Here is a 25857-nt window from a genome sequence, read left to right on the forward strand (position 1 = left end):
TAGTGGTTAACTGGAGATAAGAGTCTCACAGTCTTTAGTGCCCGGGTTGGCTTTGAACCACAATCCTCAGATCTCAGCCTCCTGAATAGCTAAGAATACAAGCATGAGTCACCACGCCTGGCAATCTCCTTTTGGATTTTGTGGCAATAAGACTCACACAGACTTCCCTGCACAGGATTGTCGGGGTCCTTCATCCCCAGTCCCCCTCTACTAGTAGAGGGATGGAGAAAAACACACCCCGACCAGGCCAAGCTGCATGAGGAAGGGGCCCAATGTCCTCCCGCACCCAGCCTTCTTACCCCAGAGCACGAACAGAGACGCCACCCAGCTTCAGCAAGGCAGGAAGATCTCTCTTTCTCTTTATTCCCTAAATCCCTCCTCCTTACACTGGGTGAGGGAGCCTATCAGTATACAAGATGGACAGGACAAAGAGATCCCCGTGTTTTATCCCTACTACAAGCTTCAGCAGAAAGTTATTACACATGGCGTTACTCGGCCCCCAACATCTCCCCCTTTTTAACTTAAAAAAGACAGCCACAGCCTTGGGACTCCCGGATGTTCTTAAACCCTTCCAGTTATTTGTGGATGAGAGTAAAGGGGTAGCTAAAGGAGTTCTGACTCAATACCTGAGTCCCTGGAGATGACCCGTTGCTTATCTATCTAAAAAGCTGGACTCTGTGGCTGCTGGATGGCCTCCCTGCCTCCGAATGATTGCAGCCACAGCATTGATGGTAAAGGATGCAAATAAGTTGACCCTGGGACAGGAGTTACAGATTACAACACCTCATGCTATCGAGGGCATTCTTAAACAGCCCCCAGACCGATGGCTTAGTAATGCCCGACTCATTCATTATCAAGGACTATTGCTAAACCCTCTCAAGATTCTTTTCCAGCCTCCAACTGCCCTTAACCAGCCTCGCTGCTGCCCGATCCAGACCTGGAAACCCCACTTCATGATTGTGCTGAGGTTTTGGCCCAAGTGCATGGAGTAAGAGAGGATTTGCAAGATAAGCCTATGTCAAATGCGGAGATTGTCTGGTTCACCGATGGAAGCAGCTTTATACACCAAGGACAGAGGTATGCAGGGGCTTCAGTAGTCTCAGAGACTGAAGTAATCTGGGCTGAGTCCCTGCCTGCAGGAACTTCAGCACAAAGAGCAGAATTGGTGGCTTTAACCCAAGCTTTAAGACTGGGTAAGGATACAAGACTGACAGTTTATACAGACAGTCGGTATGCTTTTGCCACCGCCCACATACACGTGGCAATATACAGAGAGAGGGGCCTCCTTACAGCAGAAGGAAAGACTATCAAAAATGAGGAGGAAATATTGGCACTCCTGGCTGCTCTTTGGGAACCAAAGAAACTGCACTAGTCCATTGCCCAGGACCCCAGAAACCTGTAGATCTAGTGTCCAGGGGCAATCATTAGGCTGATCAGACTGCCCGGGAGGTGGCCTTATCTTCAACTCCAGCTCTAGCCCTCCAACTCCCAGACCCAGGATCCAGAGTCTTACCACCAATCCTAGGGTATACGGAGGAAGACTTGCAATGGATTGAGAAACTACCTATGGTATAGCTCCTTGATGGATGGTGGAGAGATTCCAGAAGTCACATAGTACTTCCAGAAAAATTAGGGATGAAGGTGTTACAAAAAATTCACCATAGTACTCATCTGGGAGCCAGAAAGATGCAAGACTTAATAAGACAAACTGGACTACGAATTAAGGAAGCAACCATCAAAACTGATCAGATTATTTCAGGTTGCAGAGTATGTCAGCTAAATAATGTAGGGAGAAATCAGCAAAATTTAGGGGCAAGACAGCAAGGGGATAAGCTAGGAGCGTATTGGGAGGTAGATTTTACTGAAGTAAAACCAGGGAAGTATGGATGTAAGTATTTGTTAGTTTTTGTAGATACCTTCTCAGGATGGGTCAAGGCTTTCCCCACTAAAAGGGAAACTGCACAGATAGTGGCTAAGAAGATACTTGAGGACATTTTACCCAGGTATGGCTTTCCAGTAATGATAGGTTCAGACAATGGACCTGCATTTGTCTTGAAGGTAAGTCAGGGACTGGCTTCCATACTTGGGGCAGATTGGAAATTACATTGTGCCTATAGACCCCAAAGTTCAGGAGAGGTAGAGAGAATGAATACAACATTAAAAGAGACCCTGACCAAATTGACCATGGAGACTGGCGCAAACTGGGTAGCTCCTCTCCCCTATGCTCTGTTCAGGGTTTGAAACTCCCCTTTTAAATTAGGACTTACCCCCTATGAAATAATGTTTGGTAGACCTCCCCCTATAATACCCAATTTTAAAGAAAATCTTGTTAGAAAAGAAGAGGATGGTGATTTTGAATTTTTGTTTTCACTCCAAGCCCTGCAAAGGGCTCACCAAGAAGTCTGGCCCAAGCTGAGGGACCTGTACAAGACGGAACCATCTCTGGTGCCTCATCGCTATAGACCAGGTGATTGGGTACTCATGAAATGCCACCAGCAAGAAAATCTGGAGCCACGATGGAAAGGACCCTTCAGGTCATCCTGACAACACCCACCGCCCTCAAAGTAGACGGAGTGGCTTCTTGGGTCCATTACACCCATGCCAAGCCAGTGGATCCGTTTCCAGACTTCATAGTACCCTTGTCCAAAACAGCTTGGAAGACTGATTGGACCAAAAGTAGCCCTTTAAAAATTAAGTTATGCCACCAAAATCAATAATAGTTATGGGCAGTATTTGGATAGGGACTTTGTGTGGGTAAATACTCATAGTTGTGCATTTCCACCTAATGGTGTTAAAATGGGAAAGGGAGTAAAGTGAAGGCATTTTTTCCCCTTGGTTGATAACCCTGGTTTTTTTGTTGTTGTTGTTTTAGCTGGACCCTTAGGCCCTTGTGTGATTTTTAACTAGATAGATCCAAGATTGGCTCTAAAAGTATCATGGGCAAGGGGGGAATGTTGTGCCAAGATTGTTCCATGTTCTGGGAATGACCTCCTCCCCCCCTTGTTTAGGGCCCATGTACTTGAACCCCAGGTGGTAACAGCTTGGTGCTCAGTGGTTAGACACCTGAGCTCTGATTCGACCAGTGGTTTGAGTTAAATAGCCAATCAGGTAATTGTACTTTTCCTATAAAAGCAGTGGAAAGTTCTTGCTCAGGGCCTTTTCAGCGTTGCTGGCTGCTGGTACGCGGAGGCCCGAGTCTAGACTCATAAATAAAACGATCCCTGCTTTTTAGCTTTGACTTTGGCCTCTGGTGGTCTTTTCGGGGTTCTAGGGATTCGGGTACAACAGAAACAATCCACTAGTGCCCATTAACAACTCCTTTTTGAGTGTGTTCAGGAACTAGGACTTGAACTAGGGGCCTCATGCTCTTATTCAGATTTCTTTCTTTTTCTTTTCCAGTCCTGGAGTTTGAACTCAGTGCCTAGGTCCTGTCCTTAAGCTTTCTCAAGGCTAGCAATCTATCACTTGAGCCACAGCACCAGTTGTGCCTTTTTCAGTGTATGTGATACTGAGGAATTAAACTCAGGGCTTTGTTCGTTCTAGGCAAGCACTCTACCACCAGGCTGCACTCTAGGCCCATTGCTCAGCTTTCTTGTTCATAGTGTTCTGCCACTTGAACCCATACTCCCAATCATCCAGCTTTTTACTAGTTAATTGGAGATGGATTCCTATGGACTTTCTGATGACTCAGATCTCAGTCTCCTGAGTAGAGAGGATTACAGGTGTGAGTCACAGCACTTGGTTTTAACAACTCGTTTTAAAGACTTAGATATTGTCTGAAATATGAATTCACTCACAAGGAGGATCTATGCGTGATCCAGGCCCAGGGCTCTACTGTTCTTAAAGGTTGTTTCATTTCTCCATTCAGCAGAGTGGTTATTTTATGAATTCTAGGACACCATTTTGTTATACAAAATTACACATTCACTTTTCTCCAAGACAAAGAACATAGTATGGAAGCTGGCCTCTCAGAAAGTCTGAAATCTACACATTCTGTGTACCATGGGTCCTAAAAACTGGAATACTCATCAGCTCTGCTCTACACTCCTGCAATGATAAATATATCAAATCAGGTGTGGTGGTTCACATCTGTAATCTCTGCTACTTGAGAGACCAAATCAGGAAGAGTTTAAGGCAGCCTGAGCTACAGATATAATTCTATGCCAGGCTGGAATTCAGTATGTATACAGCCTGATCCTGCCTCAAAGCAAACACCTCAGACTCCTGCCTTCCTGCTAACTCTTTTCCTCCCAGTGGGTGCGATGTACTGCTAAGTGGAGCCCTAGCTGTGGCTTTTCTCTGTGGCAGACAGGCTGAGAAAGCAGGAGGCTGGCTCAGGTTTCTGTGATACCCTGACTTAGAGCACAGAGCACAGCTATACTTCACACTAAGGTGGGAGTGACACTTTAAAAATGGTGTCAATGTGCTGGTGCAGGTGGCTCAGGCCTGTCAGCCTAGCTACTGAGAAGGTTGAGGCCTGAAAGATCACAATTCCAGGCCAGCTTGGAGGGAAAGGGCTAAGAAACTCTATGGCCAATCAACCAGCAAAGGTTTGCCACGAGGTGTGGCTCAAATGACAGCTCACCATCTACACACAATAAAGCTAAGTGAGAGCTTAAGCCCCTAAATCCAAACTGCAGATTTAAAAAAAAAAATGGCCAGGTGCTAGAAGCTCATGCCCATCACCCTAGCTACTCAGGAGACAGATCTGAGGATTGTGGTTCAAAACCAGACCAGGAAAAGTCTATGAGATTCTTATCTCCAATTAACCACAAAAAGCTGGAAGTAGGGGCTGGGAGTTTGGCCTAGTGGTAGAGTACTGGCCTATCCTGGATTTGATTTCTCAGCACCACATGTATAGAAAAAAGCAGAAATGGTACTGTGGCTCGAGTGGTAGAGTTCTAGCCTTGAGAAAGCCCAAGGACAGTGCTCAGGCCCTGAGTTCAAGCCCTGGGACTGGCAAAAAAAAAAGCTGGAAGTAGAGCTGTGGCTCAAATGATAGAGCACTAGCTTTGAGCTAAGGAACAGCACCCAAGCTCTGGGTTCAAGTCCCAGGACCAGCACAAGTGGGGGGAGAAGGAGGAGAGGGGGGAGGAAAGGGGAAGAGGGAGAGGGAGTGGGAGAGAAAAGAAAGGAGGAAAGGAGAAAGGGAAGGAGGGAGGGGGAAAGAAAGGGAGGGAGAGAGGGAGAGAGGAAGGAAGGAAGGAAGGAAGGAAGGAAGGAAGGAAGGAAGGAAGGAAGGAAGGAAGGAAGGGAAGAAAGAAGGAAGGAAGGGAAGGAGGGAGAGAGGGAAGGAGGGAGGGAAAAAAGAAAATGGTGTTAATGGGATATATGTCAGTGAAGGGTTCAATGACGTCATGGTTGGGGCCTAAGTAACTCGACTCAGAATTAATACTGGGAAATTTCAGTCTTGGACACAAGTTTCTAATCAGTCATGTAACAAGAGTTCTGGGCTCAGGGGAGATCTAGCTTGACACAAAAATGTAGGGTGCTCAACGTACAAACCTTATCAGCTAGGACATGGGAGCCAACAGGGATCAGGGGAGAGGCTAGGATAGGACTGGTTCTCGCAGGGACAAGAGGTAGGGAGAGAAGTGAGGAGAGAGTTTCAAAAGGGGTATCATGACCAGAAAATGAGCCCTAAGGAAAGCCAGGAACAGAGGTACTCCCCTGCAATCCCAGCACTCATGAAGTTGAAGCAAGAGCATTATGAGTTCCAGGCGAGCCTGAGCTAACAAAATATCTACCTCAAAAACCTATTTTTAAACTAGGTATGGTGGCTCACATCTAGCTATGAAGGAGGAAGAAATTGGAGGATCACAGTTGGAGGTTAGTCTGGGCAACAATTTCATGAAATGTACTCTCCCAACCAACAAGCAAGTCGTGGTGGTGCACAACTGTAATCTCAGCTACAAGGGAGGCATAGGAGACTCTCAGTTGAAGCCTGGCCTGGGCAACAAGATAAGACCCTGTTAAAAAGAAAATGAGGGGCCAGGAGTTTGGCATAGTGGTTAAAGTGCTTGCCTAGCATGCATGAAGACCCGGGTTCAATTCCTTGGTACCACATACATAGAAAAAAAAGCCGGAAGTGGTGCTGAGGCTCAAGTGGTAGCGCTCTAGCCTTGAGAAAATCCAAGGACAGTGCTCAGGCCCTGAGCTCAAGCCCAGGACTGGCAAAAAAAAGAAAGAAAGAAAGAAAGAAAGAAAGAAAGAAAGAAAGAAAGAAAGAAAGAAAGAAAGAAAGAAAATGAGCTGGAGGTGTAGTTCAAGTAGAGCAGGTAGAGTACCCACTTAGCAAACATGGGGCTGTAAGTTGAAATCCCAATATCATCAAACAATTCATGTGTCTGTGTGTGTGCACGCATGCACGTGCAAACAGACTTTGGTTCTGGGGCTTGAACTCATTGCTACTGCTTGAACTCAATAACTATTTGCAGCCAAAGCTGGCATCCTACTACCTGAGCCACAGTTCCACTTTTAGTAAAGTGGAGATAAGAGTCTCATGAACTGTCCTGCCAGGATGGATTCAAACCTTGACCCTCCTAGCTCAGCTTCCTGAACAGCTTACGATTATTCCCATGAGCTACTGGCACGTGGTTAAATCTAGCCTTTTCATCGCTACATCTGTGTAGCTTTTGGCTCCTTGACCTATTGCTTTTACCTAAAGCAGACAATTGCTCCCAATGCAGCCATGTAGGGCCCCAGCAGGCATGGCCCCCTGCCCCAGTTGTCCCCGCTTGGGTTCAATCCATAGGTCTCAGCTCATGTCAGCTTCCTTTCCCACAAAGTGCTGGTATCTGGTTTGCAGAGAGAATCTCAATAACCAGGCCAAGTAAGGTGGGATGCAGAGAGGGGGTGGGGGGGAAGAAGGGAGTCTCTGTCTTATTCCCCCATGATAAAACAAGAGAGACACTAAAGTACATGAGACCACATATAGCACTAGGCACTGCTCTTCCTGTTGCTGCCTGGGCACCAGCTCTGTCCACTGCAGCCAGCTGCCCACTCCCAGCTCCCAGAATAGTCTGTGGCCAGAGCTGGCCTGTGGTCAGTAGCTCTGGAGCCTCCTGGGGATCGTGGGCGAGGAAACCTTGGAAAAAAACACCACAGGATCCGGACAGGACAGGACAGTGGCCAACCAGAGCCGGGGGGCCTCTCTAGCCAGCCCTGCCTCCTAGGCTGTGCCACTCGTGGCCTGTCTGGGGCAGCAGAGCACAGGGGTTCTCAACCATACTGCTTTGTTCTAACACCCAGAAAGGAAGTGCTGGGTCCTTCTAGAATGTTCCTCAGCCACTGAGGCAGGAAAGCTAAGCCTAGGGGAACAGGAGATAGGCAAAGCCCCTGTCTAAATATGACCCACTTAACATGTAGCTCCAGAAAGCCCTCCTCTAGATCCTTCCACACTCCCCACCATTCACCCTCACGTCCCAGCCCCAAATCTCTTTCCTGTCTTGTTCAGTTCTCTTCCACTCAACCTGGGTACAGCCATCCACATGCAAGCTCCCCTCCCCACAGTTTTGCTCTGCCCACCTTGTTACTGAGGCCATAGCAGCTCTTAGCCAAGGCTAGCTGAGGCTTTGCACACGCATGGAGTTCATGGCCCTCACCCTGCATCTTTCTTGCATCAGCCATGACATGAAAAATCAATGGAGTTGGATGCCAGTGGCTCACGCCTATAATCCTAGCTACTCAGGAGGCTGAAATCTGAGGATCACAGTTTAAAAACCAGCCGGGGCAGGAAAGTCTGTGAGACTTATCTTCAGTTAATCACCAGAAAACTGGAAGGAGATTTGTGGCTCCAAGTGATAAAATGTAAGCCTTGAGCAAAAGAGCTCAAGGACAGTGCCAGGCCCTGAGTTCAAGTCCCACGGCTGACAAACAAACAAAAAATGAATGGCCTCCTCGGGCCCTAGTTCTTCTTCCACAGGAAGAAGGACAGGAAACAGCAATCAGTTCATCTTCACCTGCCTTTGTCTTCTCTCCATGTTTCCTGTACAACAATATTTACAACTGTAAGCAGCAGCCACTAGGCTTCCTCAGTGCCTTGAATGGAGCCCGAGGTGTCCATATTAAATGCTTCATTGCTGCCTTCCCTTTGGGGCCACTCTCAGCAGACTGAGGAGGGGTTAAGGAAATTAATCCCACTGCTCCCTAACCTCCCATTTAATACTTTCCACTCATTTCTAGACTCTCACCTCTCCTCAGGCTTCCTGAATGGTCTCTCAATCTCTTCCCCAGGGCCTTTACACCTACACCTCTGCCTGGACCATCTCTGAACTCCCAGAAGCACAGGTAGTTTTCATTAAAATGGCACTCTTGAGTCATCCCTGACCACCCAGATAAAGTAGCAATGTCCTCACAGCAGAAGTGTCATCCTTCTGTGCAGTCCCTAGCTTCTGTCACCCCTTGGACATGTTCTACACATGTTTGCTGGAACTCAGGCATCGGTGACAAAAGCCACAGAGCTATCCTGCAGTCTGTGATGGGGGTGTCACCTGCACATATCTGTTTTCTTCCCCTGGATATTGGAGGTGGGTCTAATTCGAGTCTGTGTGGACCTCAGTGTACTTGTGTATGTGTCTTTGTGTCCTGTGTGTACATGGGCCTGTGTCTGTATCTCCCTCGTTTCGGCTGCCCGTGATTTCCATAAAAGGACTAAATCACATCAAGATATTCTCCAGTTCAAAGCAGAAAGGGGCAGGCCTTTGTTGCATGTGTCTCCTTGGTCTATTGATATCTGACCTGACTGAATGTAGCCCCATTCATAAGCACAGGTTCTGAGTCAAGCTCCCTCCCCAGCCTTTGTGGGGACCCTTCCCTGGGGGAGTGCATACATATGGGAGAAGAGAATCCACTGTCATCGAATGTGGGTGAGAGTGTCTGGGAAAACTAGATGGAGTAGGACAGGGAGAAAGGTGTTGAGGGCCGAGTAACGCCATGCCTAATAACTTTCTGCTGAGGCTTGTAGTAGGGATAAAACACGGGGATCTCTTTGTCCTGTCCATCTTGTATACTGATAGGCTCCCTCACTCAATATAAGGAGGAGGGATTTAGGGAAGAGAGAGAGAGAGAGAGAGAGAGAGAGAGAGAGAGAGAGAGAGAGAGAGAGAGAGAGAGAGAGAGAGAGAGAGAGAGAGATATCTTCCTGCCTTGATGAATCTGGGTGGCGTCTCTGTTCGTGCTCTGGGGTAAGAAGGCTGGGTGCGGGAGGACATTGGGCCCCTTCCTCTCTCGGCTTGGCCTGGTCGGGGTGTGTTTTTCCCCATCCCCCTACTAGCAGAGGGGGCCCAGGGACGAAGGACCCCGACAGAAAGGGGCTCCCCATGACTGGTTACCAGACATTTTCTTAGTGTAGGAGCCACAGAGGCAAGAACCACACAAGGGAGCCATCCAGTGGTGGCCGGGAGACATGGTGACACCTGGAGACTCCAGGAAGTCCCAGAGACCCACCCCTGTGGTGTACCCCCATTCCTCAGGTCCAGCTGCCCAATGTGTCTGCCTTCAGGACACTGGCTATAGCTCTACTGTTCCAGAACCTAGAGGCTGTGGACAGGATAAAGCTGAGGGACAGGCTAGCTAGTTGGGGGAGGGGAGAGGAAGGCTCCTAACACTGCTCACCCCCAAGGCCTGGGAGGTCAACCCCTCATCTCAGTATTTACCTGGCCTTCTGGAATCTCTCCTCAGTACAAAAATGCATTCGGTGTGACTAGAAGGAAGAAAGGACACTTCCACCAGCCTGTGACTTCCCAGGGATCCACTTCCAGGTCCCACCCACCTTCACCCTGGGGGTGAGCCTCCAGCTCAAGCTCCAGGGAGGCTGAATTTGAGGACTCCTTTCACTTTTCAAATGACCTAAGAGACTGGTCAAACTGACCAACGCCTAACCTTCTCACTCAGCAAGAAGCCAGTGGATGTCAGGTACTAGACTCAGTGGGATAACAACAGGAAGAATTTGCTCAGGGTGCTTGATTCGATCGAGAAGAATCAGGCACAAACAGAGCAACACAGGCAACACAGGCTTGGGGGATCCATAACAAAGAAGGAGCTTCCCCTCCCTCCCAGACCCTCCATCCCTGCATCCCACTAAGAGAGGCTACTGAGCCAGAATCCTCCTACACCTGCGTGGAAAACCTGCAGGTGCATGGGGGGCGGAGGGCTCTCACTTGGTGTTGGATCTGTGTGTCTTCCCCACTTACCTTCCTACAATTTGAGGGATTTGAGGCAAAAAGCATATTGATAGCTAATCCCTATGGGGGGAGGGGTTGCTGTTAATCCAAAAGGCCCAAGGCAGCCAGGGAGGCCCCGATGTAGAAGCAGAGTTTCTTTCCCAGGGTGTGCATCCTGATTTGGCTCCAGGGAAGGCGGAAAGACGCACCCCACCCACCCCCACCCCCGTCCTGGGGCGAGGACCGCCCGCCTCACGCTCCCCGGCGCACTTGGGAGCTGGCTGGGCGCGGCGCCGTTGGGGTTAAGGCGCAGGCGTAGCCCCTCGGGGCGGGGTGGGCCCGGCCAGGCGGGCTAGTTGGCGGCTTCGGCGCGATCCAGGCATCCATCGTCTAGGACCAGGGCCCAGCGCGCTCTCCGCCTTCCTCTGTGTCTGCGGCGTGGCGGCCCGGTCTCCCCTTCGTCCTCCTGGCAGATCCAGGCGCAAGGCACAAGGTCGCTGCCCGGCGGGGAGCTCGTCGGGCAGAGCAGACGCCCAGCGGCCCCGGGGAGGGACTTGGCCTGCGCGCGGCCCCGGCTCTTCTGGGAGGAGTCCGGGAGGCTGCTGCCGGCTCCGGGCTCCGGGCTCCGGGCCACAGGCTCGGCGGCGAGTGGAGGTCCTGAAGAGGTGGCTGAGCTGAGATCCTGCTGGACTGGGCAGCTGCCGGAGCCAAGGCTGCCGCTTCTCCAAGCTGGGCCCCGCGGAGGAAGGCGACCTCTCTCTCCTCGGTGGCCCCCGGGAGCTGCGGCGGCATCGCTGGGCGCGGCCGAGGGGAGGAGAAAGCCGCCGAACGAGCGCGCAGCTGGGCCCAGCCGTGCCTCGCGGGGTTGCGGCTCCGCCAATCTGCGGGCGCTGACGCGGGGGGGCGGCTCCGGGCCGCTCGGATATCAGCCGGCCGGGCGCGGGGCGCCGAGAGCTTGGTGGAAGCGGCGGACTGCGCTCCCTAGGACCAAGCAGCTGCACCTGCCCGGTCCCGCCGCCATCGTGTCCAGCGCTCTCCCGCCCCTTCCCCGAGGCGTGGGTCTCCGGGGCCGCGCGGCCTGAGCAAAACCTAGCCGTGCGCTAAGCACCCGCGCGTTCTGGCGCGCTGCGCCTAGCGTGGCCCAGCGGGAGAACCGTGCAGTGAAATCGATCGCCGGTTCCCAGCCGCGCTGGGCAACTGCATCGCGGCCCTCAGGGTCAGATGAGTACCGGCTGCGCCCTCTGCCACCCGTCGCTGGGCGCTCCCGAGAGACCAAAAGGGACCAGCCCCGAGATGGCCCAGAAAACCAATGCATTGGCGGCAGGTCCTCGCTCTCCACGTCGTCCTTGCTTGGGAACAACCCGGGAGCTGGTAGCTTAGCTGCACTGGCTCCGGATGGACCTTGACCTGCCAGGCGCCACCGCATTTGTGCCGAGCTCCAACTGAGGGGCGAAGACGGAGCGCGACTCTCGGTGGCGGGGAGAGGGGGCTCCTTAAGTGCCAGACCCCGGCTTTCCCAAAGCGCAGCCGGCCATGAAGATGATCCTGGTTCGCAGGTTCCGCGTGCTCATCCTGATGGTTTTCCTGTTGGCCTGCGCCTTACACATCGTGCTGGACCTACTGCCTAAGCTAGAGAGGCGCGCCGCGCGGCCCTCCAGGGAGCCCGGCTGCTCCTGCGCGCAGACCGGGGCCGAGGCAGCGGCTCCCGGCTGGGCCCAAGCACGGGGAAGCCGGGCTGGAGAGCCTCTGGCTGCCGCCTCGGCCGCCGGCGATGCAAGCTGGCCGAACAAACACACGCTACGCATCCTACAGGACTTCAGCTCTGACCCGGCCTCCAACCTAACGTCCCACTCGTTGGAAAAGCTGCCACCCGCAGCCGAGCCGGCCGAGCGCGCCCCACGGGGCAGACAGGAACCTGGAGCCCCACGACCCCGAGACCCTGCTCACCGGCCGCTGTTGCGAGACCCGGGAATCCGGAGGCCCGCACCGCCCCTTTCTCCCAGCCGGGAAGGCTCTCTCTTGGCCAGGCTGTTCGAGCATCCACTCTACCTGGGGGCTGTCCCACCCCTGATTGAGGACGACGTCCTGTTTAATGTGAACACCGACCTCAGGTTCAACCCTAAGGCGGCAGAGAACCCGGACTGGTGAGCAGGGCTTTTGGAAGTGAAAGTGGGCAGGGATGGACCAGAGCCTCTGGAAGAATAGGGCACACCCTTCCATAGTAAAGGTGCTCCCCAGAATCTCTGTTCCACATCCTGGGCATTAGCATTGTGCATGCATGTTTGGGGACCCCTCGGAAAGGCCCCCCCCTAGAGACACCCCGTGGGCGGGGCAGATGCTCCTCTACTCTTTGTCTGCTGTGCTGATGGTGACTTCTTCCTGGAGTAGGGCTCCTGGTTTTGGCCCGTGTGTGGGGGGCAGGCAGGACTCCAGGGTCCTCAGAGTTCCTCTTTTTTAAAATTTATTTTTTTGGTGCCGGTACTGGGGCATGAACTCAGGGCCTGGACACTATCCCTTTTCCTCTGAAGGCTGGTGCTCTGTCAGTAAAGACACACCTCCACTTCTAGCTTTTTGGTGATCAGTTAGAGATAAGAGCCTCATGGATTTTCCTGTCCAGGTTGGCTCCAACCTTCCATTTTCAGATCTCAGCCTCCTGAGTAGCTGAAATTATAGGCACGAGCTACCAACTTCAGGCCCCAATGCTTCTCTTACAAGGAAGAGCTTGGCTAAACTTGGCCTGGGTAGCCAATAATGAATGCATACATTAGAGAGCCTAGAGCTAGCTAGGGAGAGAGGGAGTAGGAGCCATCTTCCCAGGACAGCGGCTGGGCCATCAGCTTTCCGAGACTTGGAGAGCTGTTCTGGGTAGCACTTTGAGAAGGCTTGGATGCACCTATTAGTCTTGAGAACTCACTCATTGAACACAAAATCACACACATCTTTACAGTAGCCCTGCTTTGCCTCCCCCTCCCCACCCAAGGCCCTTCTCTCTCAGTCACCCAGATCCAAATAAGCAGATGCTTGGGCCCAGGGCAGTGAAATATTAACTACCAGCGAGGCCAGAACAAACAACTACCTGCAAAGGTTACCCAGCAGCAGAGAGAAGAGAAGGCCAGAACTCTGAAAACATCCACAAAACCCTTTCTCCTCTGAAATCTGAAGAGGGTGGGGAGTGAAGGCTATGTGTTAGCTCTGCACCTGTGAGCCATTTGGCAGCCTGTGAGCTTTGCTGGCCCGATTTGAGAAAATGCTTAGAAATATAGGTCACAACAGGAGATCCAAGCCTGGGGAATGGGACAGTCCAGTCCAGGTCCAGGGGTCAGGGCACTGTTCTGAGGGGGTGGGGGGAGTATCCAGCTTACTCTTTCTGTCCATGGTAGGACAGAATTTGAGCAAGAAAGTCTTAACCTAGCAGTTGGGTCTGTTAAGTTCTTTTTCCTACAGGCCCAGCAAGCAGACTGACAGAGGCTATCAGACTGCCCTGTGACCACAGAAGCCAGGACATGCCATGTGGCTGGCAGGTTCTCCCTTGGAACCTGGGCTGGAGTGAAAGACTGCCTTCACTCAATTCTTGGTTCTTCACCTAGGATGACTTTGATTAAAATCCAGCGAGGCTCTGTCTCTGGTTCTCGGAACATAAGCAGTGACCTGGAGAGATTGCTGGCAATTTGCAGGATGTCTGTGAATTTCAGGCTGTCTGGTGCAGATATCCTCCTGACCTCTGCTCTGGGGAAGGGCTGACATCTCCCACCCCATCCCCATCCCCCACACACCTGACAGGCACTTTTGGTAACCCCAGGAAGAGCGCTGACAGCTTACTGTAGTCTAAGCTCCCTGTCTGTGGTGTCTCTTATGGATGAGTAGGAATTACAGGCCTTCGGGTCTATGATTAGGGGGTAGAACCATAGGCCTGGAGGAAAGTGCAAACTCTGCAGGCCCCCTCTCTGAGCAGAACCTTTTTACAAACTTGCACTTTGAACCCCAGCTCCCAACCCCTGGCACCCACACCAGCTCCTTGGACTTTGGGGGGTTTTTTTTTTGACTCTGACATATCTCCCTCTCTTCTAGGCCACATGAAGGTGCCCAAGGCGCAGAATTTCTACCCACTGGGGAAGGGGCAGTGGATTTCTACCCTAACTGGCTCAAATTCCACATCGGTATTAACCGATACGAGCTATACTCCAGACACAACCCAGCCATCGAGGCTCTGCTACAGGACCTCGGGTCCCAGAAGATCACCAGTGTGGGTAGGTGACCTGCGTGCCAGAGACACACATGGGACTGACTACCTGGAGGTGGCAGGGTTGCACAGGCCTGGCTTCCTGGTTGGATCTTGGCAGTCCAATTCCCTTGTTATGAAGCCGCTCTTCGGTTAAGTACCTCTGAGCTGTGATGGGAAGGGAGAGTTGCCCTGGATGCTTCTAGCAATGTAGGCTGTAAGGTGTGGTTACACAGTCCTCAGAAAGGGCCTGGCCACACATCATCCACAGGAAAGAGGACACCCCCAGTGGCCGTGGCTGGCCTGTCCTTCCAGGACTCAGCTTTCATTCTGATTAGTACCAGGTAGGAGTTAGTTAGGGTCTGTAGAGCCTGGGTTCTACTCCTCTCCCAGCACAAATACTCAGGGGTCTTCCCTTGATGAGGTATCCTGAAACCTGGATCTCCAGGGTATAGGGATTCAAAGGTGACTTCCCTAAGGGCTTTGTAATCTGATTGGTCCAAAAAAAAAAGGAAAACAAAAATAACAGCATCCAGTTTCTGATTTCAGGAAAATGTGTCAGGGGTGGTTTCTGAGCACAAAGCTGGGTCTCAGCTGGGCTTCAGGCGATTGTTTGTTTGTTCTGTTCCTGTGAGTCACCCATGGCTGGAGAGGCTTGTTGTGAGGAACCAGCTGAGGGCCCAGGCTCTACACCTGCACATAGGGCAAGCCTCCCTCCATGCCTGGACACAGCCTCAAGCCTGGACACAACCCTAAGCCTGTCTTCCTTTGGTTTTCTTCACCCAGGTTCTGCACAAAAGGCCCCCTCCTGTCACAGGCTTTGATCCAGTTGCTGATACAGAGTGCTTAAGAGTGGCCTGAAGGCCAGCAAGTGTCTCTTTTTGAGGCATTTGTGGTTCAGCTGAGCTATTTACAGGACATCGCTAGGCTGAGGAAATTTAGACAGGCTGCTCCCTGTCGTGTCCATGTCCAGCTCCCCCCCCCCACCTCTCCCAGCCAACCAGGCTCAATCAGAATATAGGCTGAAAGTTGTCTTCCTCTAACCCCACTCACTGGCAGGAGGAATCTCAATGCTGTCCTGTTCTTTGGGGGAAAGATCAGAGGCTCTGGGCTGAGGGAGAGGTTCTTGTGGATGTGAGGACTGTGTCACACAGCCCCAGTAGAATGTCCCTTTTATCTGTGAGCACACTTATGTGCACGCATGCCAATACTGGGGTCCGAACTCAGAGCCTGAGTTCACAGCACATTCTTTAGCTTTTTATCTTATGAATGGCACTGTACCACCTGAGCCAGAGCTCTACTTTCAGCATGTTTTGTTTTATTTTTGCTGGTTAGTTGGAGTCTCACAGACTCTCCTGCCCAGGCTGGCTTTGAACTGCCATCCTCAGATCTCAGCCTCCTGAGTAGCTAGAATTACAGGTGTGAGCTACCAGTGTTAGCTGTTAGCTCCCCTTTCGCTCCCAAGTATGTAGACATGACTCCAAAGAACTATCTACTTAGTGATCTTTTTCAGCAAAGTTTAATGGACGCTTCCTGCATTGTAGGCACCTTGACAAAGGTGTGGGTGGCCTCAGATATGTGCAGAGACAGGCTAGAGTGGAGAAAAAGCTGTGTGATCCCTACGGCCAGTTGGTTTCTGGTGGGTACTGCCAACCTGCCATGTCGCTGCAGTCACTGGCACCCACTGGGTCAGAAGTGTGGGGATCTATCTTGGGCTCAGGAAAGCAGGGATGGATAGGGGCCTCCGGGACCTCCTTGGCCCACCTGAGCGACCCTTTGCTCCTCTTGACAGGCCTGGCTTTGGGGTCCTCCATTGGATCTGACTCTCCAGGGAGAGCAGTGAGTACTTGACATCACAGCTCAGTGGAAGCACCCCTTCTCTATTGCCAGAAAACCCTAGCTCTGTCGAGGCCTATAACTCAGTCCTCCTTGAGGTCAACCTAGTACCCATCTCTGTATGAGTAGATGTCACACTTGTCCCTTGATCATTGTGGTCTCCTGGGTAGGGGCCTGTCCTTCAATAGTGGGGTCCGTCAGTATTCAGATCCCCAGGAGGTGTTGGAAAGTGGAGTTTTAGACAGGCTGTCCCCAGGCAGGACATAGAGGATGGAAACTATGCCAGCTCTACTCAGCTACTGGCCAAGGTGACTTCAGGCAAACCAGTGCCGTCCCCTAGTGCCTCTGACTGTCACCTGCAGAAGGAATAATGATAATCTAATCTCTACCACCCACCAGAAACCCAAACCCACACAATAGCAAATCTTGGCCCAACCTAGATGCCTGGGAGTCTTAGTTACTGGCTCTGGTCCTCATTGCTAGGGAGATGTATGTGCAGACGGTGAATCCCTAGATATTGCTCGGTATAAAAAGACCTGTCCCTGTGACCCCTGCCAAACAGACCCCTAGATCCTCCACTGAGTACATACATCCAAGGGGTGAGCGCAGATCTGGGCAGAAACTACCAGATAGTCTCTATGTGGGACACACATTTTGGGCAGGCTGAGCACCCTGATCAAGGAAACCAGGCTTTAGCGATGTCTCAGTCTTCCCCGGGCTTCATCTCACCCTGCTGCTCTAGGGCCCGGTGACCCAGAATTGAGCTCTCATTCATGGAAACCCTGCCTATCTAAGGAAGCCAGAGAGAGATGCCATGGGTATAGCAGACCACAGCAGCAGTGCCAGGTACCCAGACCCAGCTGTCCTGCTCTGCAGGGTCGTCCCCCAGCCATACCACAGTGTCTCCAGAGAATGCACCCCTCTTGGAGGTGGCAGAGTGCAGTATCCCCCTTCCCAGATTCCTGGGATAACTAACTCAGCCTCAAGAAACATAACAGCAGCCAGGCTCACACCTGTAATCCTAGCTATTCAGGAGGCTGAGATCTGAGGATCACAGTTCAAAGTCAGCTCAGGCACCAAAGTCTGTGAGCTGTGGTTCAAGTAGTAGAGAGCTAGGCTTGAGCTGAAGAGTTCACGGACAATGCCCAGGCCCAGAGTTCAAGCCCCACAGCTGGAGGTGGGAGGAGAAAAATGACAGTAGATCTGTGGGTTTGAAGACCCTGTCAGAGGCCTTTGATGGATACTTAAAATATGGCTGCCTCTGGCCAGTCAATGATAGCTCATGTCAATATTTTTGCTACTCAGGAAGCTGAGATCTGAGGATCATGGTTTTCCAGCCTGGGCAGGAAAGTCCATGAGATTCTCACCTCCAATAAAACCAACATAAAGCTGTAAGTAGAGCTGTGTAGAGCACCAGCCCAGGGTGAAAAAGCTAAAGGACACACAAGCTGTGAGCTCAAGTCCTTGTACTGACATTGCACACACACATGTTTGTCTCCGCACACGTGCACGCACTCACACACACATACGGCTCTAGTGAAGTTTTCATCCAGTCAGCTGTCGGTATTTGAGGCACCAAGCCAAATCCCACCCCCCTTGACAAAATCTGCCTACTGCCCAGATCCAGCATAACTGTGACTCTCCCCCCCCTCCGCACACGCGCGCGCGCGCGCACACACACACACACACACACACACACACACACACACACACACACAGTGAAACCTTTGAAGGCCAATCCTGCTTTCCAACCCCAACATCACAGCTAGATCAGCTGAGACCCCAGGAGAGGGGAGATTTTGCCCCAGGGTACCACTTCTTTGCTTCTAGCCCACGGGTGATGACTTTAATCTTCAAGTTATTCATCCCAATATTAAACCTGAGCCTGGAAATGTTGTAATGTAACCCGAGAGATTCTGAGTCGCTGCCTCCTCCTCCTCCTCCTCCTTCTCCTTCTCCTTTTCCTCCTCCTCCTCCTTCTCCTCCTCCTTCTCCTTCTTCTCCCTCCCTCCCTTCTCCTCCCCCCCCCATTCCATTAAATCTCCCCTGTTCAGAACCACTCGATCCAATTCGTGTGGCCTACAGCACAGCTGGCTTCTGTAACAGAGATTATTTATAGCCAGGCTGCAGACTGCCTGGTAAGCGGCCTCTGCCGCCTTTCAAGAGGCTCCACATTCTCTCCACCTCTGCTCAGCTTGAAGTCAGGCCTGACAGCAGCTTCCGTTAGAGCCAGTGAGAATTCCACTGCTATCATATACAATTAAGGATGCGAAAGAATAAATGATACAATTAGCAGCTCAACACTTTGGATTTTACTTTAAACTAGAAAAAAAAAAGAAGAAATTCCACCATGGTGGTCTAGGAGAGATGGATGGTACAGCCTCTGACCCAGAAGAGCAGAATTCAAAATTGTTCCCTCCAGCTCAGGAGGAAAGCCTGTCTGAGAGAATGGCGAACAAAAGGGGGGTGGGCAGGACAAAAAAAATGAACCAGATTGGAATCTAGGATAACTGGCCTGGAACTTTCCAAGGAATAAAGAGTCCTTGGCTAGGGGCAGCCCAGGAAAGCAGTGCCAGGGGGTGGGGTCTGGTGCCCCTCCCTCTTACCTGGATGGCCCCTCACAGGCCCAGACAGAGAGAAAGACCCAAAGATACCCAAATGCTGGACCCCCCTCCAGGACCCCACGAGCACAGGCTGGTTGCAGGGTACCAGGATGAGGTAGTAGCTCAGCCCCTGACATCAGCTGGGAGACCAGGACTGGTGTTCTGGGACAGCTGTGATTTGGGACACTTAGAATGCACCCCAAGGAAGGGACTGATGGTTCTGTTCTCACTGCAGGGGTGACACGGCTCTACTAGAACAGAGCTGTGCTGGGAGCATCTGGTGACTGCAACTCTCAAAATAAAAGTGAGCTGCCTGGTAGACGGGGACATAAATAACCCCAGGCTGGAGGCCTCCCAGAGGGGCCTCCCAGCGGGTTGGGGGGTGGAAGACTCCTCCCCCACCTTTTCTGGAGCAGATAGTGGCAACCACCCAAATTCTCATATCAGTGTAGGTACCCATAGTTCCAGCTTCCAAGCCGTCAGCCCTTGGAGGGTGTGGACCCCTGACAGGTAGACACACCCCATGCCCTAGTCTGTGAGCTTCAGGTCAGTGGGCATTGGGATTGCATGTGTCTGAGTCACTTAGCCAAGCTCCTCTTCCATCCAGGGGACTGGTCGAGTCAATGGACAAGAAAGAACCTGGTATGACATTCCCATTAATCTCCCTGAACAATCTTTACTCTGACCTTTAAAACAAAAACAAGACAACGGAAGCTGTTTATGGTTGTGCATACCTGTAATCCCAGCTACTCAGGAGGATTGTGAGATCATGGACCAATGCCAGCCCAAGGCCAAAAAAAAAAAAAAAAGCTGGGGTCATAAAGCTGGGGTCATAGTTTCAAGACATTAGTCTCGAGTTCAAATCCAAGTGCTACCAAAATATTTTTCCCAAAGATTATCCCTGTACTCATGGCCAAGGTAGTACTATACAAGGACTACTGCTGTGGTACTAGGACTTGAACTTAGGACCTGAGTGCTGTCCCTTAGGTTTTCACTCAAGGCTAGCTTTCTACCACTTCAGCCACAGCAGCTCTGCTTCCAGCTTTTTATTCTGGTAAATTGGAAATAATCCTCCTTTACTTTTCTGCCCAAGGTTGGCTTTGAACCTTGGTCCTCAGATCTCCTGAGTAGCTACGATTACAGGTTTGAGCTAGCCCACAGACCAAAAAAAAAAAAAAAAAGAATTAATTTACATAAAATGCCTCTCCTCTTCCGGGCCTCCTCATCCTCCCATGGCAGGGCAAGAGACCCTAGCCCTGCCCACATTTTTCTCCTTCAAGTGTTCATTTCTCCTTCCATGTGTGCCTTGTGTTCCAGGAGTCCCTGGTAGGTTGCCAGAGCATTCTAGAAGCCCCCTAAAGATCTTTACTATGTATGAAATATTTCCTCACTTTGTGCTGTGTTTTGGGGGACAAAGATGGGCAAAGTTTGGAGGTTATGAGATGAAGATGGCAGTGAGATTATGAGATAAAGATATCACTCTACTGTTGAAAAGTATGGCAATGGGCCAGGAGTTTGGCCTAGTGGTAGAGTGCTTGCCTAGCATGTACAAAGGCTGGGTTCCAATTCCTTGGTACCACATACATAGAAAAAGCCAGAAGTAGGGGCCTGGAGTTTAGCCTAGTGGTAGAGTGCATGCCTAGCATGCACGAAGACCCGGGTTCGATTTCTTGGTACCACTTACGTAGAAAAAAAGCCAGAAATGGTGCTTTAGCTCAAGTGGTAGAGTTCTAGCCTTGAGAAAGCCCAAGGACAGTGCCTGGGCTCTGAGTTCAAGGCCCAAGACTGGCAAAAAGAAAAGAAAAAAAAAAGCCAGAAATGGTGCTGTGGCTCAAGTGATAGTGCTCTAGCCTTGAGAAAGCCCAAGGTCAATGCTCCAGCCCTGAGCTCAAGCCCCAGGACAGGCAAAAAAAAAAAAAAAGAAGTATGGCGATGGTACATGTCAAAATATAATCAGTGTTAATTAACAGCCTATGTTAGCACATGTCAGGGGCTGCAGGGGCACAGCTGTCTGGTGAGGTTCTGCAGACAGTAGGGTTGACCAGAGGGGGAGGGTGATTGGGGGGAGAGGGACTCAATGTGGAGGCCTAGCAGGGTCTGGTTTAGACAATGGTATGGCAACCTGGGGAATGGCTATAGATGGAGGTGGAAAAAGTGGGAGGCAAAGTCAACCAAGATGTGTTTGGAGTAAAGCACTTCTATGAGGTTGTTATAACATCTTTTGTTGGTTTCTTTGTGCTGGGATTTGAACTCAGGACCTTGTTCTCTGGCTTAGCTTTTTCCACACAGTTGGGGTTCTACTACTGTAGCTACTTCTGGCGTTTTCCACCCTTCTGTTTCATTGAAGTATCTCTCAGAGTTGTCTTCCTGAGCCTCAGATCTCAGCTTCTAAAATAGCTAAGATTAAAGGCATGACCTGCTGATGCCCAGCTCTGCCTGGTAATAGTCACTTGTCTGCTCCCTGGGGAGGGTCAGGGAACTAATGAGAATTTACTTAGAACAAGAATGATTGGACTAGGTTGCTCATGACTGCAATCCTGATATTAGGGAAGCAGAGACAAAGAGGATTGTGGTGGAAGGCCAGACTGAGCAAAATGTTAGCAAGACACTCCCTCCCCCCCATCTCAACTAATAAACTGGGTTTGGTGGTGCTTTCTGTAATTCTGCAGGAAGCATAAGTAGGCGAACTGCAGACTGGGACTGGTCCCTACCCTCCCAATCCCCTAAAAGAAAAGATAACTATCTGAAAAAAGAAAGCCTGCCTAGAAAACACAAGGCCCTGCGTTCATACCCAGTACCTCCCATAAAAGATTATAGCTGACCAGAGTTGAATAATATTCTGTTGTTTTAGAATCAGAATTTATAGTCACTAATGTGCCATTCTCAAGACCCATCCAGGAAGGAATAACTAAATCCAAGAGACCCTCCACTCCCCATTTATTAAACACAAATTGGGCCATCCAATACAGTTGAATAGACTCAATAATTGTTGAATCATTTTACCCCCAAGTGTTCATTGCAGAGATCTAGAAAGTTAGGATAAAGAAAAGTAGGGAATGAAAGTCACCTGCAGGTTTTCTCCTGAGAAGTAAGTCAGACTCTGGGGTGTCAGTTTGTGCACTCTAGTTTGGGAAAGGTGTGGGCTTTGCATGCCTGCCTTTTCAGAAGAAACATTTCCTTAAACTGCTTGCTTAATGGTCGGATCATGGCCTCCAAAAGCCTCCTCTCTTTTTCTTTTAGTGCTGGTCCTAGGGCTTGAACTCAGGGCCTTATTATTGTCCCTTACCTTTTCCTCTCAAGGCTAACTCTCTACCACTGGAGCCACAGCTCCACTTCCAGCTTCTTAGTGGTTAACTGGCGATGAGGGTCACACAGACTTTCCTGTCCAGGCTGGCTTTGAACTGCTGTTTGCAGATCTTAGCCTCCTGAGTAGCTTGGATTACAGGCATAAGCCACCAGGCTCCTGGCGCTAAGCCCTTGCTTGATCTGAGGGTAAAAGACAGGCCTACCTGACTCATGCAGCACCCCAGCCAGTCCCTGTCCACACCCCTCAGCGCTGGGCCTCTGCCTCACCTGTGTTGTAGGAACCTGGAAGTTCCTTTAACAAAACATTGCAGTACACAGGAGAGCAGCCTGAGATACTGGCACCCCAGAAACTCCTCAGTCCCACAGTCTTGTGAATGAAGGAGGCTAAGCAAGCAACCTGAGCCCCATTTTACAGAAGGAGAAACTGAGGCAGAACAGGTGAAGACTTCTCCCTCCCTACCTCTATCCCTCCCTCCCTCCCTCCCTCCCTCCCTCCCTCCCTCCTTCCCTCTAAAGTGCTGCCTTTGAGAAACTGAACAGACTAGAAAGGGGGCCCTCCCTCACATGCATCTTTTTTTGTATCTACAAATTAACCCTTTGGCAGCATCCACCCCACACCTCCAAGTCCCTCATCCTCCCCCATCCCCTCAGCCATACCCACACCTCCTGGCCCCTACTATCCAAACAGGGGCCCCCTAGCACCTTAAGCCTTCTTTAAAGGGATCCTGGAGACCCCTCAGACTACTCTGCCATCTCCTACTCAACCCTCCATCTCCACACTAGATCCCCCAAGGGATCTGTGCTTCAGGACTTCCCCAAATGTGGGATAGCCTTAGCACCTCAGGCCTTCCTACATGCTTGGCAGATGTCATCCTGAGGCCCCAGAGCACTTCATTCTGTCTCCTAGCTACTGTTTCCATGGTAACCAACATCTCCAGCTGTCACTCAAGGTGGTCCCAGTCTCTCCATCCTCCACAGCCCATACCACTCTGCCAGGTGTTTCCTGGCATCTACCATGTCCATCTCACCTTAACTGCCATCACTGGACACTCCTGTACCTGCCCTGCACCCCACACTTCTGGCTTCCGATTTTGGTGCTCAGCTATCCAGGTTGGCACTTGGGGACCCAACTGTGTTCATCGCTGCACAGCCTCCCCTCCATGCTGATGTGCCTGGCCTCGGCCACTTTGCACCTGTTCCTCCACAGCCTTGTACCTCGTGGTGTCCCTGCCAGTGTGGGTGACCCTCCAGTAGTTACTTCTCCACTGGCAGAAAGGAAAATCCAAGTCAGCCATGGGTGGCTTGCACCATGACGTTATCCTAGCTACTCAGGAGGCTGAGATCCAGAGGATCACAGCTGATCCCAGGCAGAAAACTTCTCAAAAAGAACAACTCAAAAGAACAGGGCTTGAGGCAGAGTACCAACCAAGAAACCAGTCCAACAGATATGTAGCCCTGAGCTCAAGCCCAAATACCCCAAAGAAAAGAAAAGAAAAAGTCAGTGGGGCCAGGAATGGGGCCTAGTGGTAGAATGCTTGCCTAGCAGGCACAAAACCCTGGGTTCTATATATATAGAACCATATATACAGTACCATATATACAGAAACAACCAGAAGTGGTGCTATGGCTCAAGTGGTAGAGCACTAGCCTTGAGTAAAAGTGCTGAAGAACCAGCCCCTGAGTTCAAGCCCTAGGACTGTTTAAAAAAAACAAAAGTGTCTTTTTAGGAAATTCTTCATCCTTCTCAGCTGGCAAGAGGCTGAGTCATATACTTTCTGGAAGTGTCCATAGCTATCATATCCTGATCAGAGTTGCTTTATTCTAGGATCTCCCCGAAACTCTGCTCAAGCTTCTTGTAAACCCCAGAACCAGCTCTAGGGGGAGGAGAGAACTTTCTCTTCCCAGGCAGGCACATAGCCACCCTCTGGTCTTCTGCCCTTTTCCTGGGTCGGCCTCTCCAGCCCTGTAGGTACCAGGTGTGGGGGGAGGGGGAGCTGTGTGTACACCTGCACGTGTGTGCTTGCCCAGTCCTCTCTCTGTGGGCCCACCCTGCCCTTCCAACTGCTGTGACAACAGGACAGTACCAACGTAGGGTGGGGGGAGACATCATTTCTAGGACACCCCCCCCCAAAAAAAATCTCTTGCTTTCTTGCAGCCATGAAGTCAGGGGGCACGCAGCTGAAGCTCATTATGACGTTCCAGAATTACGGGCAAGCGCTGTTCAAGCCCATGAAGTAAGTGCTGGGGGTGTTGGGTGTGGGGTAAGGTGGGGAGATAGGTACAGGATGGAGGTCCAGACAAGAAAGACAGTGTCTCTTCCCAGGAGAGTTGACTTGTGGGTGACAAGCAGCTGGTCTACCACCCTTTCCCACCAGCCTGCTGTACAGCTCTTTACTCTGACCACCCCAGGTGTGGAACCTGAAGGTTCTTGGGGTTGGGGTAGGGGATGTCCTGAAGGGTGGAATGGAGCTGATCTGGGAACAGGAGTGAGGGATTTCAGCCTCTCACAGAGACCCTCTTAGGCTCCTAGTTCTCTTGATGGCACAGAAGGCCAATGAGGGAAGGGACAGGGCTGAACCATCAGCTATTCACCAGGATCTGTGGACAGCAGCAGAGATTCAGGATTCCAGGCTTCCCCCTGTCCCTGCTGGGTCCCTCAGACTTCTTCTGGGGACACTGGACCATCCCATGTCACCCTGCCAGCCTCCTCCATCAGCCACAGGGTACAGTGGGCTCTGTGCTGAGGGTCATTTTAATCCATGACACTGGCAGAAAGTTGGGCTCATGGCCCTGTGCAGACAAGAAGTCCATGGAACCCAGACCCCTTCCCCCTTCTGCATCCCTTTGTGGTGAGTGCAGGGATTAGTTCAGAGCTCAGATGACCTGCCTCTGGTGACACCAGGTGCTCTGCTCCCTTGGGAAGCCCTTAGGTGGGATCAGAACTTTCCCACTCTCCCAGTTTTTCTGGGGCCTGGGAGACCCCCCGCCCCAGGGCCACCCCGTCAGCATAAGTGGAGTGTTTAGGGATCAGGAGGTGGAGGCTAGCTCAGGATGTAGGTACGGAGACAGCATTGAGATCCTGCAGCAGTTGGAGAAACTGAGGCCCAGGAAGTAAAAGAATATGTTGGACAGTGAGAGGTAGAGCAAGGCATGCTGAGGCCAGCCTGGGCTCCTCCTCCATGGAGAGGGGGTGTGGCAGGACATGGCACAAGCGGTAGAGAATTTACTCAATAATGGCCAGGCCCTGGACTCCAGAGGATATCCCAGATGACCAGTATATGGCACACTGCCCTCACTCCACCCCTCCTCCAGCTGTGACTTCTTGCTGATTCTACCTGGTTGGGTCCAGTCAATTCTGGGTACCTGGGCCTTCCCTCTGCCAACCCAGACCCCAGTCTATCATGGATTAGAGTCTGCTGACTGGTGATTCTGGTCATCTCAGCCTAGGCTTAAGGTCTGGGCTACTGCCCACAGATTCTTACTCCCAGGTGGCTGTGGTTTAAATCAAAAATGGCTGTGGTTCACAAGCATTTACATTAAGAAATTAAAAAATCTATAATTAACAGTTCTGTCCAAGAAGGGACTTTCTCTGGTGGGCTCATACTAAATTCTCAGTACAGAAGCATCGATTAATTAGATGGACATGGAATTTTACCTCTGGGATCTTAGTGGGTGTGACTAGAAAAGGGGAGCCCAGGAAATGGGAGCATCTCAGTTGGGGGCACAAAAT

At 51.2% G+C, this 25857-nt stretch overlaps 1 protein-coding gene across 1 annotated transcript in view; it reads left to right on the forward strand.

The window, feature by feature from the left end:
• The first annotated feature begins 10610 nt into the window (after nucleotides 1-10610).
• Nucleotides 10611-25857, forward strand: part of Fam20c (FAM20C golgi associated secretory pathway kinase) — a 47582-nt gene continuing 32335 nt past the window's right edge. The window contains exons 1-3 of the mRNA XM_090324037.1: nucleotides 10611-12307; nucleotides 14232-14410; nucleotides 24283-24361. Coding sequence (XP_090180163.1) covers nucleotides 11697-12307; nucleotides 14232-14410; nucleotides 24283-24361 — 869 coding nt within the window. The 5' untranslated portion in view covers nucleotides 10611-11696. The remainder of the gene's footprint in view (nucleotides 12308-14231; nucleotides 14411-24282; nucleotides 24362-25857) is intronic.

This window comes from Megascapheus bottae, chromosome 34, assembly GCF_031878675.1.
Source record: "Megascapheus bottae isolate mThoBot1 chromosome 34, mThoBot2.hap1, whole genome shotgun sequence".
Taxonomy (NCBI): Eukaryota; Metazoa; Chordata; class Mammalia; order Rodentia; family Geomyidae; genus Megascapheus; species Megascapheus bottae.